At 43.4% G+C, this 15,428-nt stretch overlaps 1 protein-coding gene across 1 annotated transcript in view; it reads left to right on the top strand.

The window, feature by feature from the left end:
* LOC106483823 (obscurin-like) overlaps nt 1-15,428 on the top strand; it is a 177,615-nt gene that overhangs the window by 62,132 nt on the left and 100,055 nt on the right. Inside the window, exons 28-40 of the mRNA XM_067292221.1 lie at nt 883-1,149; nt 2,088-2,357; nt 3,242-3,508; nt 4,008-4,274; nt 6,161-6,433; nt 7,831-8,097; nt 8,848-9,114; nt 9,619-9,882; nt 10,457-10,723; nt 11,121-11,384; nt 12,314-12,580; nt 13,446-13,712; nt 14,928-15,191. Of these exons, the coding sequence (XP_067148322.1) occupies nt 883-1,149; nt 2,088-2,357; nt 3,242-3,508; nt 4,008-4,274; nt 6,161-6,433; nt 7,831-8,097; nt 8,848-9,114; nt 9,619-9,882; nt 10,457-10,723; nt 11,121-11,384; nt 12,314-12,580; nt 13,446-13,712; nt 14,928-15,191 (3,471 nt within the window). The remainder of the gene's footprint in view (nt 1-882; nt 1,150-2,087; nt 2,358-3,241; nt 3,509-4,007; nt 4,275-6,160; nt 6,434-7,830; nt 8,098-8,847; nt 9,115-9,618; nt 9,883-10,456; nt 10,724-11,120; nt 11,385-12,313; nt 12,581-13,445; nt 13,713-14,927; nt 15,192-15,428) is intronic.

Below are 15,428 nucleotides of genomic sequence, written 5' to 3'. Positions count from 1 at the left end.
AGCATCTCTCTTATGAGGAAAGGCTGAGAGAGCTGGGCCTGTTCAGCCTGGAGAAGAGAAGGCTGAGAGGAGATCTTATCAACGTGTACAAGTATCTGAAGGGAGGGTGTCGAGAGGATGGGACCAGACTCTTTTCAGTGGTGCCGAGCGACAGGACGCGAGGCAACGGGCACAAACTGAAACACAGACAATTCCATCTGAACATGAGGAAAAACTTCTTCACTGTGAGGGTGGCAGAGCACTGGCACAGGTTGCCCAGAGAGGTTGTGGAGTCTCCTTCTCTGGAGATATTCAAAACCTGCCTGGACGCGATCCTGTGCAACGTGCTCTAGGTGACCCTGCTTGAGCAGGGGGGTTGGACTAGATGATCTCCAGAGGTCCCTTCCAACCTCGGCGATTCTGTGCTTCCTTAAACCTAGTCTGTCTTGTTGAGTATCTGTGCCTCAGAAGTATGAAGTTGTCCCTCTGGCCTTCGCTAAGACTCTTCATGCTTGCCCTCGGCCCTATTCTCTGTGACTACATCTCCCATGGGATGCCAAGACCCTGTATCTGAGAGATGCTGCAACGTAGAGAAAAAAGGAGTCCTCGCAGTCTCATAGCTGCACAGTCATAAATTACAGCACTGCACCACGATTACAGTGCTGAATATCGCTCCCACTCCATGGCCATGCAGGAGGCCTTTCCTGATCCCTGTATCCTCCCATTAATGAATTCTGCTTTCCCCCAAACTCATTCAAATCATGAGGTATGAGAGGTCCTGTACTGGTGTCATCTGCTCTGGTAGGAGTTTACTTAAGCCCTCTTTAAATGCCTGGTAGCAGCTGAAAACGTCTCAACTTAAATATCCTGATTGTTCTCTATTTTGTTCCCGTTAACCTTCAGAGAAGCCTGCTGTCTTCATGAAGTCCTTGGACGATGTTTTTGGTGAGGAGCGAGGTGTGGTTAAACTGGAATGTGAAGTCTCCAAAGAGAAGGTCAAACCCCTTTGGAAAAAGGATGGTGTGGAGCTCACTTCTAGCAACAAATATGAGCAGACGCAGTCTGGGAAGACCCTGTGCCTCCTTATCTGTGACCTCGAAAAGACAGATGCAGGTTTATACACGTGTGATATTGGCACTGATGTTGCCAAGTCAAAGGTTGGCGTTCAGGGTGAGTACTGTAGTCAATGGTGGCCAGTCGAGGGGCGCTGGGAATACGTATGGGTTTGGTCACTTTGTCTCACACCTATTCTTCCATGAGCCTCAAGGGTCTCCACTGTAAACCGGTGTTGCCAGAATTATTATACAACACAATGACGTCTGAACACCCCTTGTTATTCTTCTTTTGTAAGTGTGCCTGGTGTTTTAATGAAAATCACTGGACATATCAAGAACATGCCAATTACGTTTCTTTCCTGAACACCCCTAAAATGGAGAAATGCTCCCAAGAAGAGCTACTAATTTCTTAAAATAAAAGAACCTTGTGTTTCACATGTTTCAGCTATTAGTTCAGTCAGTTGTGGGAATGTAAAAGTTAGAACATTGTCTGTTAAAGACCCGAATAATTCCTCCGGTCCTTTAATGCTTGTGGCTGCCTGTTGGAAGGAGGAGTGTTCAAGGCTTTCAAACTCCTATTTGGTATTTTTTGAATTCCAGTTTTGAATTCCAGTCCATTTTGAACGCCAGGAGGGGTTGGACAGTGAGAAAATAACAAACACAAACATCCCATTTCTCGGATCAGCATGGGCAAAAGCCTTTGTTTCACACAGCATCCCAAAGGCTTCCTAGGTCTGATAGCTTTTCCCCTCTCTAGCCTATTGAATCTTGACTCTGTTCCCCGGAGCAGGCTGTTCTCCACACAGTCATTCCAGAGTGAAGCCAGGAGATTCACATGGTTCTTTTCCTATAGCCTTGCGGTGACTCTGAGGGGAAAGTGTCGGAAAAACTCTTCCCCACGTCAAATGCATCAGTAAGGAATGCAGTGCTGTCCTGCAAATCCTGTAGATAAACGAGCCAGATGAGCTAAAAATGATAACACCACTACTCATGTCAGTCTTTAAAGCCTTTTCTCGTTATAATCATTGTATTAACCTACTTTTTGCCTTCCAGAATTAAACATTGGCATAACCAAACGGCTGAAGAATACTGAAATCCAGGAGGGAGAAGATTGCACTTTTGAGTGTATTTTGTCCCATGAAAGCATCGATGACTTCCACTGGACACTGAATGGGAGCAAAGTGGCAAGCGGTGGGCAATTTGAAGTATTTAACATGGGTCGGAAATATACACTCAATATCAAAAGTGCGACTGTTGCTGATACTGGAGAAGTCGTTTTCACTGCCCGTGGTCTAACCTCCAAGGCCTCTCTGGTTGTGAAAGGTAATGAGATCAAACTGATTATGGGGTCTGAGTGTTTTCTTTTCATAGCGTATCTCAGTAAACCATGAGGGCAAACTCCTGACGTGATGGAAGTGAACAGCAACCTTCCCTGTGAGCCCAGAGGCACTGAGAATTTCCCTGAAAAACAAGCGAAAGGCTGAAACTTTTTATAGATGTTTGAAGAGTTGCAGAATGCATTGATTAGTGTTGCAAGTGCACTTCTCTCTACCTCTAGCTCCATTAATAATGGACCAAGAATGATCTGTTCAAATAACTGTAAATGCAAATATCCTTTAAGTCTAAGCTGAAGGGATGGTCTTCATCATATCTAACTGTACACACAGCTGCTACCTAGAATGTGTGCATCTGAAATAGTCCCCCAAGGCTCCCTGGGTAGCCAGCAGAGAGAAGAAATGGGTAGCTTTCGGACATGGTTCCTCTGCCACAGTTGGACATATTTAGGACAGAATGAACTGTTGCCTGAACACCATTGCCTGTACTGAGTAGATCACTGCTGGCTATAAAGGGGACCTGGAGTGGTTGCCTCCACAACATATCTCCATACGGTTGATGTCTGCATTTGGTGAGGTAAATCGCACCCTAAATGCACATGCCAGTAAAGACAAAACGACAGCCTCTGATGTGAATGCCATCCAGACAAGTCTGCAATTCCTATAAATGATCACTACTGTTCACTGAGAGCCCATAACTGCAATGAATGTGCACTAAACAAGAACGCTTCTATTTCCCTCTGTTCCCATCATAACCTGAATCATTCATTGGGCAACATGAAAATTTATTGTATATTTTAGTTGAAAAAACAACAAAACTCCCTATATTGATCATGATTGTAGATTTTTATTCAGGACTCTTTTCTCCTTCAGAAAAACCTACAGAGGTTACAAAACAACTGGAGGATAAAACAGCAGCAGCAGGGCAGGACATCTGCCTGAGCTGCGAATTGTCAAAACCCGATGCAAGCATTCGGTGGTACAAGGATGGCAAAGCAATCCGAAAAAGCCAGAAATACGACTTGCAGCAAGAGGGAACACAAGCCGTTCTGATCATCCATGACTCCACAGTCAAGGACAGCGGGGAGTACACCTGTGAGACAGAGGTCTCAAAAACGAAAGCCAGGATCACGGTGCAAGGTCAGCAGAAGGGCACGCAGGGGCTGGAAAGTATAAAAGTTGGGGTAAAAATTTGCAACCTGCGGGAGATGTTCTTCTCTCCTGTTTCCCTAAACAGGACCAAATTTGGTTTTCAAAGATTTCTATGGATTAAAATTTTTTTAAAAATTCTGCAAAAAAACCTTCTAGGTCCTGAAGAATCTTTTGCATTAATTGATGAGCTAATCAAAAATGTCAATTTGTATTAATTTTTTTTGAATATGGGCATCAAACATTATATGCAGCTTGCCAGATGAGATCTCACGATCACCTGTACAATGTCATTAAGCTTTCCAGATATCTGATAATATTTTACCTGGTACATCCTATGGCAGGAAGTGGGCTTGGTGATCTTCTGAGATCCTTTCCATCTCTGTTTTCTGTGATTCTACTAGTTGGGGACAGAGGAGAGTCAAGATTGCGCTGTTTATGCTGAGGACTTGTTGGGTAACAAATTCTCTCTTCTATTTTCTTCCTGCAGAAAAACCCAATTACTTTGTCAAGGAACTTTCAGATCTGAAAGTCAATGAAAATGGAGTTGCAGTTTTTGTGTGCCAGAGTGAGAAAGCCGCATCCTCTGTGGTCTGGAGGAAAGGCATAGCAGAACTCAGGGCAAGCAGGAAATACGAGATCACCCAGAAAGGCAAACTCCTGCAGCTGACCATAAATAACTTGGAGAAAAATGACAGTGACACTTACACCTGCGACATTGGGGATGCCCAGTCCAGAGCGAAGCTAGTCGTACAAGGTAAAATGGGAGGAACATGACTATACAGCCTGTTTCTCCAGCAGGAAGTGTTACCTTGGTGGAACTTGTACATTTATGCCAGATCTCTGAAACTCCAGCAGTCTGGTCTCACCAGCAGCTCTGTGCATGACCTGTGTTGACAGACATGCGGAGGGCAAAACACCCTGGGAGGGAAGGAACTATACAAACTAGCCCAGTGCTTCTGGGTGGCTGCATGGCCAGATGTCTAAATGCTGCCACCTATGCGTAGGCAGATCTATTTCTCAGCGTACGGCCACTGATTCCTGGCTGTATCTGACTCATGGTGTGTATATACAGTGCAGGACGTATGGGCAAAATCTTAGCAACACTGAGAACTGCACTTGCAGAGCAACCTGTTGATCTGAAGCGTTTACACTGGGAATACTTTAGGTCTGATTTAAAAAACAAAATGCTGATGTGAGGAGGTGCTGGTGTTTCTTTCTGGATATATGATTCATAAGATTCGTGGTGCCTGCTGCTGGACAAGGGAAAACTTATTCTGCCTCTAGGCTTTTTTCTCCATGTCTCTTGATGCCCCTTTCCAGTAGTGGCCTCTCAAAGACGATGAGTAGATGAGTGGTCCGGTGCTCGTTGTATGTTTTTAGCATCCCTCTGTGCCTTAGAGGCGAATTGCAGCCTCCACCTGAAAAGCATAGCCCAAGCAGGTTTTGTTTGATGTTACATGCAGCAAACAAACTGAGGAAGGGGTGAGGTGGCCAGTGCAGATGGCAGGGCAGTACGTACAGGGAATAAATGAAGTTTGGTTGTTACTGCTTCTCACAGTCCACTCGTCACAGCCCCATTTGGGAGAAACTCTTGAGATGAGATAGATGAAGCAATGAAGAGAATAGGAGGAACAATCTGAGAACAGTCACACGGAGCTGCAGTGGCAGCGTGCTGTGAAGTTATTAAAGACTTGGGGGTTAAGGCTGAGTCCTGCACCTCTGACCATCTGCCACTGCAGCTTTGAGAAGCAAGGAGGTGTGCTTAATCCCCCTTGTTGCCTCAGGATTTGAGCCGTCTGAATTTGGTTTGAGGTTTCTGACACTTACTTTTTTGGGTGAAAAAACCACTCATCTCTGTCACAGAGCTCAAGATTATTTGGCTCGAAGAGGTAACATGTAAAATAAACATAAGTCATGAAGAATATGGCAGCATCGTACTTACGGTTCAGTAAAAACTCCGTCTACTGGTTTTGTAACTAGGAGCAGCATTAGGTATGTCTTTGTGTACAGTGATAACCTTTTATATGTACACACACCCACACACATTATATATATGTATATATATACACACATACACACAGTTTTTCAGGGCTGTTTTGTATTTCCTTTTATTAAAGCTGCACCCAGACAGACGCTCCATTTCCCACTGTGTTTGTGTTCGGGCTGAGCTCAAAGAAGTGGGGAGCTGAGTGGTCATATCCCATAGAGAGAAAGCTATATTTGCTCCAGAAAAATACAATAAGCAGAGGTAGTTCTCATAGGCTCACTGATGTCTAGGACACAGTGGCACTCAGAGCCTCACTTTGTCCCTGTTCCAGGTAGTTCCTTTAGGAGAAAGGTTATAATACTGGGTTTACAATGTACTGAGTACTTGTTCTACTATACGTGTTTTATTATTTTGAAGTTGTCTTCATCCTATTTTGGTGTGTGTCCTGTAAATATGTATATTATCTTCCTGTGAATAATTGTTTTGTTCAGTAACAAGAGAGTTATATTTCAGACTTCTTTATCATGATTCTGTTGTTGTTGTTGTTGTTGTTGTTATGAAATACTCGTGCAAGAAGTCTTGGAATTTTCCGTACCAATTTTCATGTTAGAAGCTGGAGATTCCAGTAATAGATGTATCTATGTTCCTTTCAGGCCAGAAAGTGCTAATAACAGAAGACCTGGAAGATGTCAATGTGTTAGAAGGAGAATCTGCCATGTTCAAATGCAGAATCTCTCCTGTAGACTATAGCAAAGTGCAGTGGTTTTTGGATAAAACCCCACTCCATACCAATGAACTTAATGACATCCAGTCTCAGCCTGGTGGATATCACTTGCTAACCTTGAAAAAACTCTCACTGAAGGACTCGGGGGTCATTACTTTTGAAGCTGGTGATACGAAAACATCCGCCAGTTTGGTTGTTAAAGGTAATTCAAGCATCAAAACTGCAGGAGAGTTTAGAATAAGTAGAAATAACTGCTAGATAATGTGGATAGGTGAAAAAAAGAGCAAAAATGCTACAAATTAGGCCTCATCGTATGTTTACCTGTGTATGTTCAAGAATAGTGTTAGGTGTATAATAAAGCTAGAGTTAGGGAATTAATGTTTTGTAATCCTGGAGAACTGCCAGTGTGTTTGTTGGACCTTAGATGGGAATATTATAGTATGGGGATGGTTCACTGCATACCTCCGCTGGTTTTCCTTGAGCAGAGATAGGATGGCACGGCGATGGTCAGGGAGAAGACTTGCGCGTTCATAAGCCTGTACTAGAAGACAGCAGAAGACAGCAAGAAACTGTTCTTTCTTTTCACGACCTCAGTAGAGGTTTCTTCCTCCTTCCTCTTCCACAATAAGTGCCTGCTCTACACTAACTCATCTTAAAGCCTGGAATCCCAGGCTGGGATAGAGCCTGAATGGGAATCTCCACCGGGACCCTTTCACTGGCAGCTCTGCTTTCCTCTCTGTGTCTGTTCTGTGCTGGTTTTTAAGCTTGTCCTTCATGTCTGTTAAAAATATGTTGTTGGTTCTCATAATGAGAAATTAGTACCACTGGTCGTGTCAGAAGATGCTTTGTCGTTTCTTTGTGTCCTCCGTGTTATGCATGAGATCGCCTCGGTAAGGTTTTGCAGCTTTTTGTGTCTGTGGTCCAGTTCCAACCAGCAATCCGCAACTCAGTTCAGTGTCTCCCATCCCTGACCAACTTCTGAGAATTGTATCACCAGGAGCTTCTCCAGAAGTTGGTTCGCTGATGGCACTGACCTTTGTTGTTCTGTGTCTTCTCTGCCTCGCTCCATGGATCTGGCTGTCATCCCGGAATGATATGTGGAAGCTGAAGGAGGAAATTTTCTCTTAACGCCTGGGCCCTGGCAGAGTCTCTGCGTTATATTACACCATTTCTGTTTTCCTTTCACTGCTGAGGGCACAGGGAATCAAAATTCAAATAACTAAGTAACTGGCCACTGCTTAAGATCTTTGAGGGCTGAAATTTCACGCTATTCTTTGGAGTGCTGAAACCAATTCCATACTGTTTGTGTCATTAGTAGCAACAGCAGTGTTTAACGCTAGTGCTTACAGTAACAACAGTAATAGTGGCAATGTCTTGAATAGTCCGAATAGTAGTTAAAAGAAAAAAGTATATGGTCTTAAGCATTTTTTTGCTGCTGTGGAGTGCTGAATTGTAAAAAAAAATCTGTTTAGTTTGCTTGCTAGTTTTTTTTTTTGTTTCTGTAGTTTTGTATCTGAACAAAAAGGGTTGAAACAAAAAGGGAAAAAGTGATTTCCAAGCTCATGCATTTCCTTAAACATTTGCAATATTCCCTTTCAGAGCAACCTGTTCTTTTCAAGCAAGAGCTCCAAAATGAAGAGGCTAAAGAAGGAAAACAAGTCAAGCTGACCTGTGAGCTCAGCAAACCTGATATGCCAGTGAAATGGATGAAGGGAGACACTGTTCTCTATGCCAGCGAGAAGTATGAGTTTAAACAGCACGGTACTGTGGCAGAACTCATTATTCGAGATGTCGAGTCAGTAGACGCTGGGATCTATACCTGCAGCGCTGGGGAACTGAAGACCACTGCTCGGGTGAAAGTAAATGGTAGGCAGACTAGATACGTGGCAACACTTTCCTAATGCATTGTGTAATAGAGTTGCTATAAAGAAACAGCACTTCTTTATTGCAGCAGTGCCATCTGTGAATTCATGGTTAAAATTTAACAATAATATGTATACTTGTAAGTACATTTATGTATTTCTTGAATGTGGTTTCACATTATGTTTCTGGGATTTTAGGTCTGTAACTTTGGGGATTTTAGGCCTGTAACTTCCCACTGAGGTGGAAATAAATGTTAAGGTTTCGTGTTCTATACGCTGCATGCCAGAGTTCCCAAACTATTAGCTATTTTACATGGCTGTGGTTAAGACTGGAATTAGAATTGGAGACCTTGAAAAGTAGTACATGCCACAGAGGAAAGCAGGAGAGAGAGAGGGCATGAGTACTGTCACAGAGCCCTGCAGCGGCTGGGGATTTGATAGGTGAGGATGCGCAGAGGACCGTGAAGTAGTCCCTACAAAAGATAAGAGAAACTTCTCTCATACCCCAAGGAATCCCTAATGATCTGATAATACCTGGGAGAGAGTTTTCTTCCTGCTCCCAAACAGAGTGACATGGTTGGGAAGAAAACTCTCTGCTGCTGCCTATCCCACTGCTCTGCTCTTATGAAAGAGGACTGGCTGGAAGTGTGTTAGTTTTAAGGAGTGACAGCTGCCCTGGAGTGCTTATTGCACAGCGGGAGAAGAACAGGAGAAGGTACGTGCCATACCTGATCTCTGTGTTTCTGTGCTCTAGCTGTGCCTGTCCTCTTCAAACAAACCCTGGAGAGCACGGAAATGGAAGAGGGGAAAACTGTCTCTTTGCGCTGTGAACTCACAAAACCTGACGCACCTGTGGTATGGAAGAAGGGAGGAGAGACGATCCAGGCAAGTGCCAAATATGAAATGAAGCAGAAGGGGACAGTGGCGGAGCTGGTGATTCATAATGCAGAGGCAGAAGATGCAGGAAGATACACCTGTGACACTGGAGACCAGCAGACCACAGCCCAAGTCAAAATCCATGGTAAGAATAAGATACCGGCTTGTGACTATTTGTTGTTGTTTTTGCCATGGTCCTGCTAGGTCCTGCCAATCAAATATTCCTGGTCTGGTAAAATATCTATCCTTGCTTCTGAAATAACTATTCTGTTTTCTGCTCTGGACAGAGACACTTGTCTGAGCTCTAAGCCAGGAGGTAAGAATGGCCTCGGCTATTTTGTTAAAGACTGTGCAGTTCTTTCCTTCAGCTACTGAGCCATTTTTTTCATGTGTCTGTGACCAACAGTATTTGGGCAACAGAGGAGTTCTTACTTTGATATCAAATTATTGTAAAATAATTATCTTGTTTTTATTTCCCTTGATTTCATGGTGTGCTAATATAAATGCAACTAAAGTCCTGGAAGTGCAGGTGAGTCGCAGTTAATTAGCTGTATACCAAGGGAATTGTTTTTGGCACTGTTTAAGTCCCTTATGAGGTAACCGATTGGTACCGATGCCCCTTAAATAAAATGAACGCTTCATCCCTCAGCCATCTGTGCACTCATCAAAGAAGATCTTAAGAGCTTGGAAGCTTTGGAAGGGGGGACAGCCAGCCTACGCTGCGAGCTGAGCAGGGAGGCCCCCGTGGAGTGGAGGAAGGGGCACACTGTTCTCAGACCAAGTAAGAAGTACAGGATGAAACGAGAGGGTGCTGTGGCTGAGCTGCTGATCCACGATCTGGACTCAAAGGATGCTGGAGACTATACTTGTGTAGTGGGAAACGAAAAAACCACAGCAGCCTTATCAGTGAATGGTAAAAAGTCAGAAATGACCCGTGAAACTCTGGAACGTTTTTGTCCATCCCCTCCATCCTCCTTTCTGCGTAGTTCCTAACAACACCTATCTTTATGTCTCGCTTCTACTTTTTTCATCCTTATTTTTCATGTTACCATGTCACTGCTTTCTCCATTCCCCATCCAGCATCAGCGTTCAGTGTGCTCTGTGTTGCATGTATGTGTGTTGTGCTGTCTTCCCGGAGACCTTTCTCAAATGAATGCTGCTGACGTGCTTGTGTGTTTTATTGAATTAGTATGGAAACATAAGTTACTTTGGGATTTTCTGTTAAGGAGGGCTTAGCACCCTTAATGATGAGGATAAGTTTGTCAATAGTATGTGTGATCCAAACCAAATCAGAGGCTTTGATTCCCAAAGAACAGTTCACTTAAGGGTTTTTTTCTTCCAGCCAGAGAAATGGCAGGATGTGTTTGAGGATAAGAGTGTTGGAATAAGGCCTGGGTAGTTACGTGATAAATCACAGTTCAGCCTTTTACCGGAGGTGCTGGGGTAAGGCTTTGAGTTGCAATGCCTGTTCATTGTGCGTCTCTCAGCCCTGCCAGTTCGTTTCAAAAAAGAACTGAAGAACGAGGAAGGCACAGAGAGCGGAACGGCCACTCTGCAGTGCGAGCTGAGCAAGGCGGTTGACTCGGTCGAGTGGAGGAAGGATGAGAAGGTGCTGATGCCAAGCGGCAAATACAAAATGAGACAGGAAGGCCGTTTTGCCGAGCTGGTAATCCAGGATCTGGAATTGACGGATGCTGGGAATTACACTTGCGTGTGCGAAGACCAGAAGACAACAGCTGCTTTGCGAGTGAACGGTAAACGTTCTACCCCTGTTTATCATTTAGCCCTTCCCTGAAACTTCGTGTGTTGGACGCTCGGTGTTTTCTGATCTTCTGAGGACCTGCCAGTATGGTTTCTTGGAGAGGTTTCATGTTCTTAGCTCTGTGATGACTATGAATCACCCTGCTAAAGGACATTTCCCTGTGCTTTTTTGCTTTGACGCAGCATAGCTAGGTTCTGTGCTGTTTTCTCTCATTTCTTTTCCTTTACTGTAGGAGTTCTCCCCCTCCCCCCCCAAACTTACCACTCTATTCATCTAGCAGTAACGCATGTTTAACTAAATGTATATGCTGCAGTCTGGTAGCTCACGGAAAAGTCCAGGTCATTTCATTCTAGCTCTGATTCCGTCTCTGTTGGTATTGCGTCCTTCAGCCTTGCCTATCCTCTTCCAAGAAGAACTGGTGAACAAGAAAGCTACGGAGGGAGAGGCAGTCGCTTTGCAGTGTAAACTCAGCAAGTCAGCCCCGGCCGAATGGAGAAAGGGGCATCAGGTTCTCAAGCCAAGTGAGAAATACAAAATAAAACAGGAAGGCCCCTTTGTGGAGCTGATGATCCAGGATTTGGATTTGACAGACGCTGGCGATTACAGCTGCGTGTGTGGAGATCAACAGACTACAGCTGCGTTGATAGTAAATGGTAAAAAGAAATCTGAGGCGCATGCCCCAAGTAAACCTGTATATTCCAGACACTCTTCCTCTTTTTCTCCTATTGCATCTTTTTCCTGTATATTTTCCAGCTCCTCCATTGCTGATTGATTTTCCTTTCCTGTTTTCCTTCTCTCTCTTTTCACCCGATCTCTTCTTGATGTGCTGTTTGTCTTCCTAGATGCTATGTTTAAACAGCAAATGGAGTACAGGTTCCCAACTCAGTACAATCTCCTAGTCCAGTGTAGCTGCTTGTTTAAAAGTTTTCCCACAGGAATTGTCCTAAAAGTGGGACTAATATTTGCTTTGTGTTACTTAGAACGTTGCTCCCAAGACGAGCAAGCTTTTGTCGGTATATGATGCTACACACTGACTGTCTTAATGAAAACGCAGCCTTTTTATGCTCCTGCAGTTCCCACCCCTTTTTTGTCGATTGTTTTTTTAGTCTCCCAAAGCACGTATTTTATCTCTGCAGAAAGCTGGCAGCCTGTTTGTAACTGTTCTATTTGAAGGAGCCCTGTTTATAGAAGTACAGACAGTGCAATAAATCAGGCATTTCTGTAGAACCGCTGGTTCTCTCAAAGGAAACAAAAAGCTTTAGGCCTCGCATTGAAATGTGGCCTCTGGTTTTATGCCTATACTTCTGTTGATGCATATAATAAAGGGTGATGACTCGATCTTGTCAACTAAGGCTGCAGATAGAAAGACAGGCTTTTGAAGCAGATTTTAAAGGGTGAGGACAGGAAATTAAAAGGCAAACTGAAATCTCTTGAAATGCTAGAGATTTTAACACAGTCCTGAAATGTAAAGGTTTTATGGCATCAGTGACATGCAGCTGCAGAGAAATAAGAAAAGAGAGTAAGTTCATGGGTCAGACTTTCTCAGCTTTGATGCCATGTCCATATTGCATTTACTCTACAGTCCTACCTACTCTTTTCATCAAAGAACTGGTGGATGAAGAAGCTACGGAAGGTAAAAGCGTCTCTCTGCGCTGCGAGCTGAACAAGGCTGCCGCTAACGTGGAGTGGAAAAAGGGACTCAAGACCCTCAAATCAAGTGACAAGTATAGAATGAAACGAGAAGGTGTCGTTGCTGAGCTCATAATCCAAAACGTAGACACGGCGGATGCTGGAAATTATTGCTGTGTGTGCGGAGACCAGCAGACTATGGCTGTTTTAACAGTACATGGTAAAACACGCAAACCCAGAAACGTGCTTAAAGTAACTGTAGTGTTTCCTCCGTTCATTTGGATGGGCACCCAGTGCGCCCTGCCACCTCCTTCACTGTGACTTAGCGATTTTTAGGTTTCCAAAAATTCCTAGAAATTAGGTTATTCCCCGATAAGCTTTTTTCAGGGAACTTGCAATCTTACTCCCATACTTCATTCCTGGGACAACAAGGTGCTTTTATACATACGGGCCAGTTGTCATTGTATTCAGTTAGTCTCATGTGTAAAGCAAGCTGAAACCTTCTAGCTGCCAGTCATTCTCAGTGAGAACTTTGATTTTTGCTGAAACGGATGTGTTTGAAAGAGAATGTCAGTTCAGGTAAAAATGTTCGTTTTCCCACCATGTACTGAAATGAACATTTTCATTTCAAACTGACATTTTAGAATGAAACTTCAGTGTTTCATTTTTTATGTCGAATGTCTTTTCATTTGCTTAAATATGTGAAGGCAGAGCGAACATCCTCCTTTCATTTCAGTTTAAAAGTTCATATGAGAAAACCAATTTTTTTCAAAAATTTCAAATTAAGATTTATTTTTTGCTTGAAATTTTACAGGAAAAAATTGGGTTTTCTACTGATGTTTTCTACTTCTGTCTGTATTGATCTGTGACTCTAAGTACATGTAAAATATCTCTGTGTATTACTGCAAATATTGAGTCCTTGCCTGGTGATACGATTTCTTTCCTCATACTGATTCCTGGAGGCTTGTGACAGTTTATGTTCTTGTATTGGCATATCAGTTCAAGATAATAGGGACAAGGAGGAGGATGTTTAATTTTAACTCTTTGGAGCATTACGTCTCACTGCCCATCTTGCTGTCTCTCAGCTTTGCCTGCGTTTTTCAAAGAAGGGCTGAAGAACAGAGAAGCCACAGATGGTGCAACAGCCACTCTGCGCTGTGAGCTAAGCAAAGTCGGTGTCCCGGTGGAGTGGAAAAAAGGGGACAAGCTTCTCAAACCGAGTGATAAGTATAGGATGAGACAGGAAGATACTTCTGCAGAACTACTGATACGAGACCTGGAGGTAGAAGATACAGGAGAATATACGTGTGTGTGTGGAGATCAGAAGACCTCGGCTGTATTGACAGTCCATGGTAAAGAAACCAATTCTCGCTTATGGTAGCGGTATCTCAGAGATCCCCCTTTTCTTTGAGATGTCCCTTTCTTGCCTGTTTTGATGTTTTGATTCTGCAGCCTTTTCTTGGTCTTCAGGCTCATTTTAAAGCGAAAAAAGCACCCATATGTAAGGCCAGAAGTGACTAGGCCTCTCACAACGTGTTTGTTTTCAGAGAATTTGGCACTCACGTCTCACTTGCATCAGTGGATTTCAGTGCTTAACTTGAAGGAAAGTTTGTTTTAAAAATGCTGAGCTCAGTTAGGAAGAGGTGGTTTTTTTTTTCGTTCAGGAATGGATGACTGTGCTTCTTCCTTGCAGGACTGTGATACATCCTGCTGATGGGGAAGAAAAACCCAAACCATTTTTCTGAAGGTCCTGATTTAAGGAGTAGTGAGAGAAATTTTGTTCCTCCCTCTGCCATGGTGAATAGTGTAACAGTCTTGGTTATGCTTTAGCAGAGGCAATTCACATGTAGTTCCAGTAAATGAAAGACTTGTTTCCATTTGAGATGTATCTTAATGCTGAAATGCTTTTAAGGACATGGACAAAACTGTGGAGGCAAAACTCTGTCTTCTCTCAGATTTCTCTGCATGCTTTTCCTTCCTCTTCTTTATCCTGATCAAATACACTTCTGTTCTTCCCTTCCTCTAAACTAGCATTTTCTTCCCTGTGCCAGTCACTTGCTGAAAAACCTCCCCCTGCCCCCAGTTCCTGATATTAGAGCCATTATGCCCTTGGAAATTATGGCTTAAAGGTGCACCTAAAGTTAGTTTGCCAGTTTTTTTCTGATCAAGAAAGGTAAATTATGATATCGGGGAAGGTATTTCCTGTAGAGATCTGCAAAAAACAAGGCTGTCATCAAGGGCAATGACTTTCAGTCAAGTGATTAGTGTTCAGGACAGATGGACTCATATGGCAGTAGATACAGAGGACTATTGGAATCAGCTGGGAAATGGTGAGCATGCTGCATAAGTCAACATTAGAAGAAGGTTATTGTGACAATTATCCCTCTAAGGTCCCGCAGTAGTTTTCTAATAGATGCAATTTTCAAGATAGTGCAGGATCACTGTTGAAGGAGACTGTGATTTAGTTTGCTCTAATAGCGAAGGACAGGGCTCAGAACCTAGTCCTGTGCTCCTCAAGATCTGATTAATGGTTTTGATGGACTCTTTGTTTATATTACATCCCTTAGCTTTGCCTGCATTATTCAAAAAAGAACTCATTAATATGGAAGCCACAGAAGACGGAACAGCTACTCTACGCTGTGAGCTAACTAAATCTGCTCCAGTGGAGTGGAGGAGAGGGCAAGAAGTCCTCAAGCCTAGTGACAAGTACAAAATGAGATTGAAGGATTCCATTGCGGAGTTGACAGTCCATGGCTTGGAGGAGCAAGATGCGGGAGATTACACATGTGTGTGCGGAGACAAGACGACGACTGCGTCATTGACAGTGCATGGTAAAATACATGGGTTTAATAGGGATTTTCTGCATTGTCATCTGTGATCTCAAGCAGGATCACAAACTGATCTTGATTCCATCTATTATTTTAAATTTTATGACAGCTGTACCAAGCGCTGGGGATATCTTTCCCTCACTTGGGGCTGATAAATAGCATCATACAGTCTTTTTAGTCCCTGATTTTTCTTGTTAATACAATCTGGAGGTAGATAATGAAGACCTTGGTGAAGTCATA

The sequence above is a fragment of the Apteryx mantelli genome, chromosome 2 (genome assembly GCF_036417845.1).
Source record: "Apteryx mantelli isolate bAptMan1 chromosome 2, bAptMan1.hap1, whole genome shotgun sequence".
NCBI classification, from domain to species: domain Eukaryota; kingdom Metazoa; phylum Chordata; class Aves; order Apterygiformes; family Apterygidae; genus Apteryx; species Apteryx mantelli.
The sequence above is the reverse complement of the archived record's forward strand: the minus strand, read 5'-3'. Positions and strand labels throughout refer to the sequence as shown.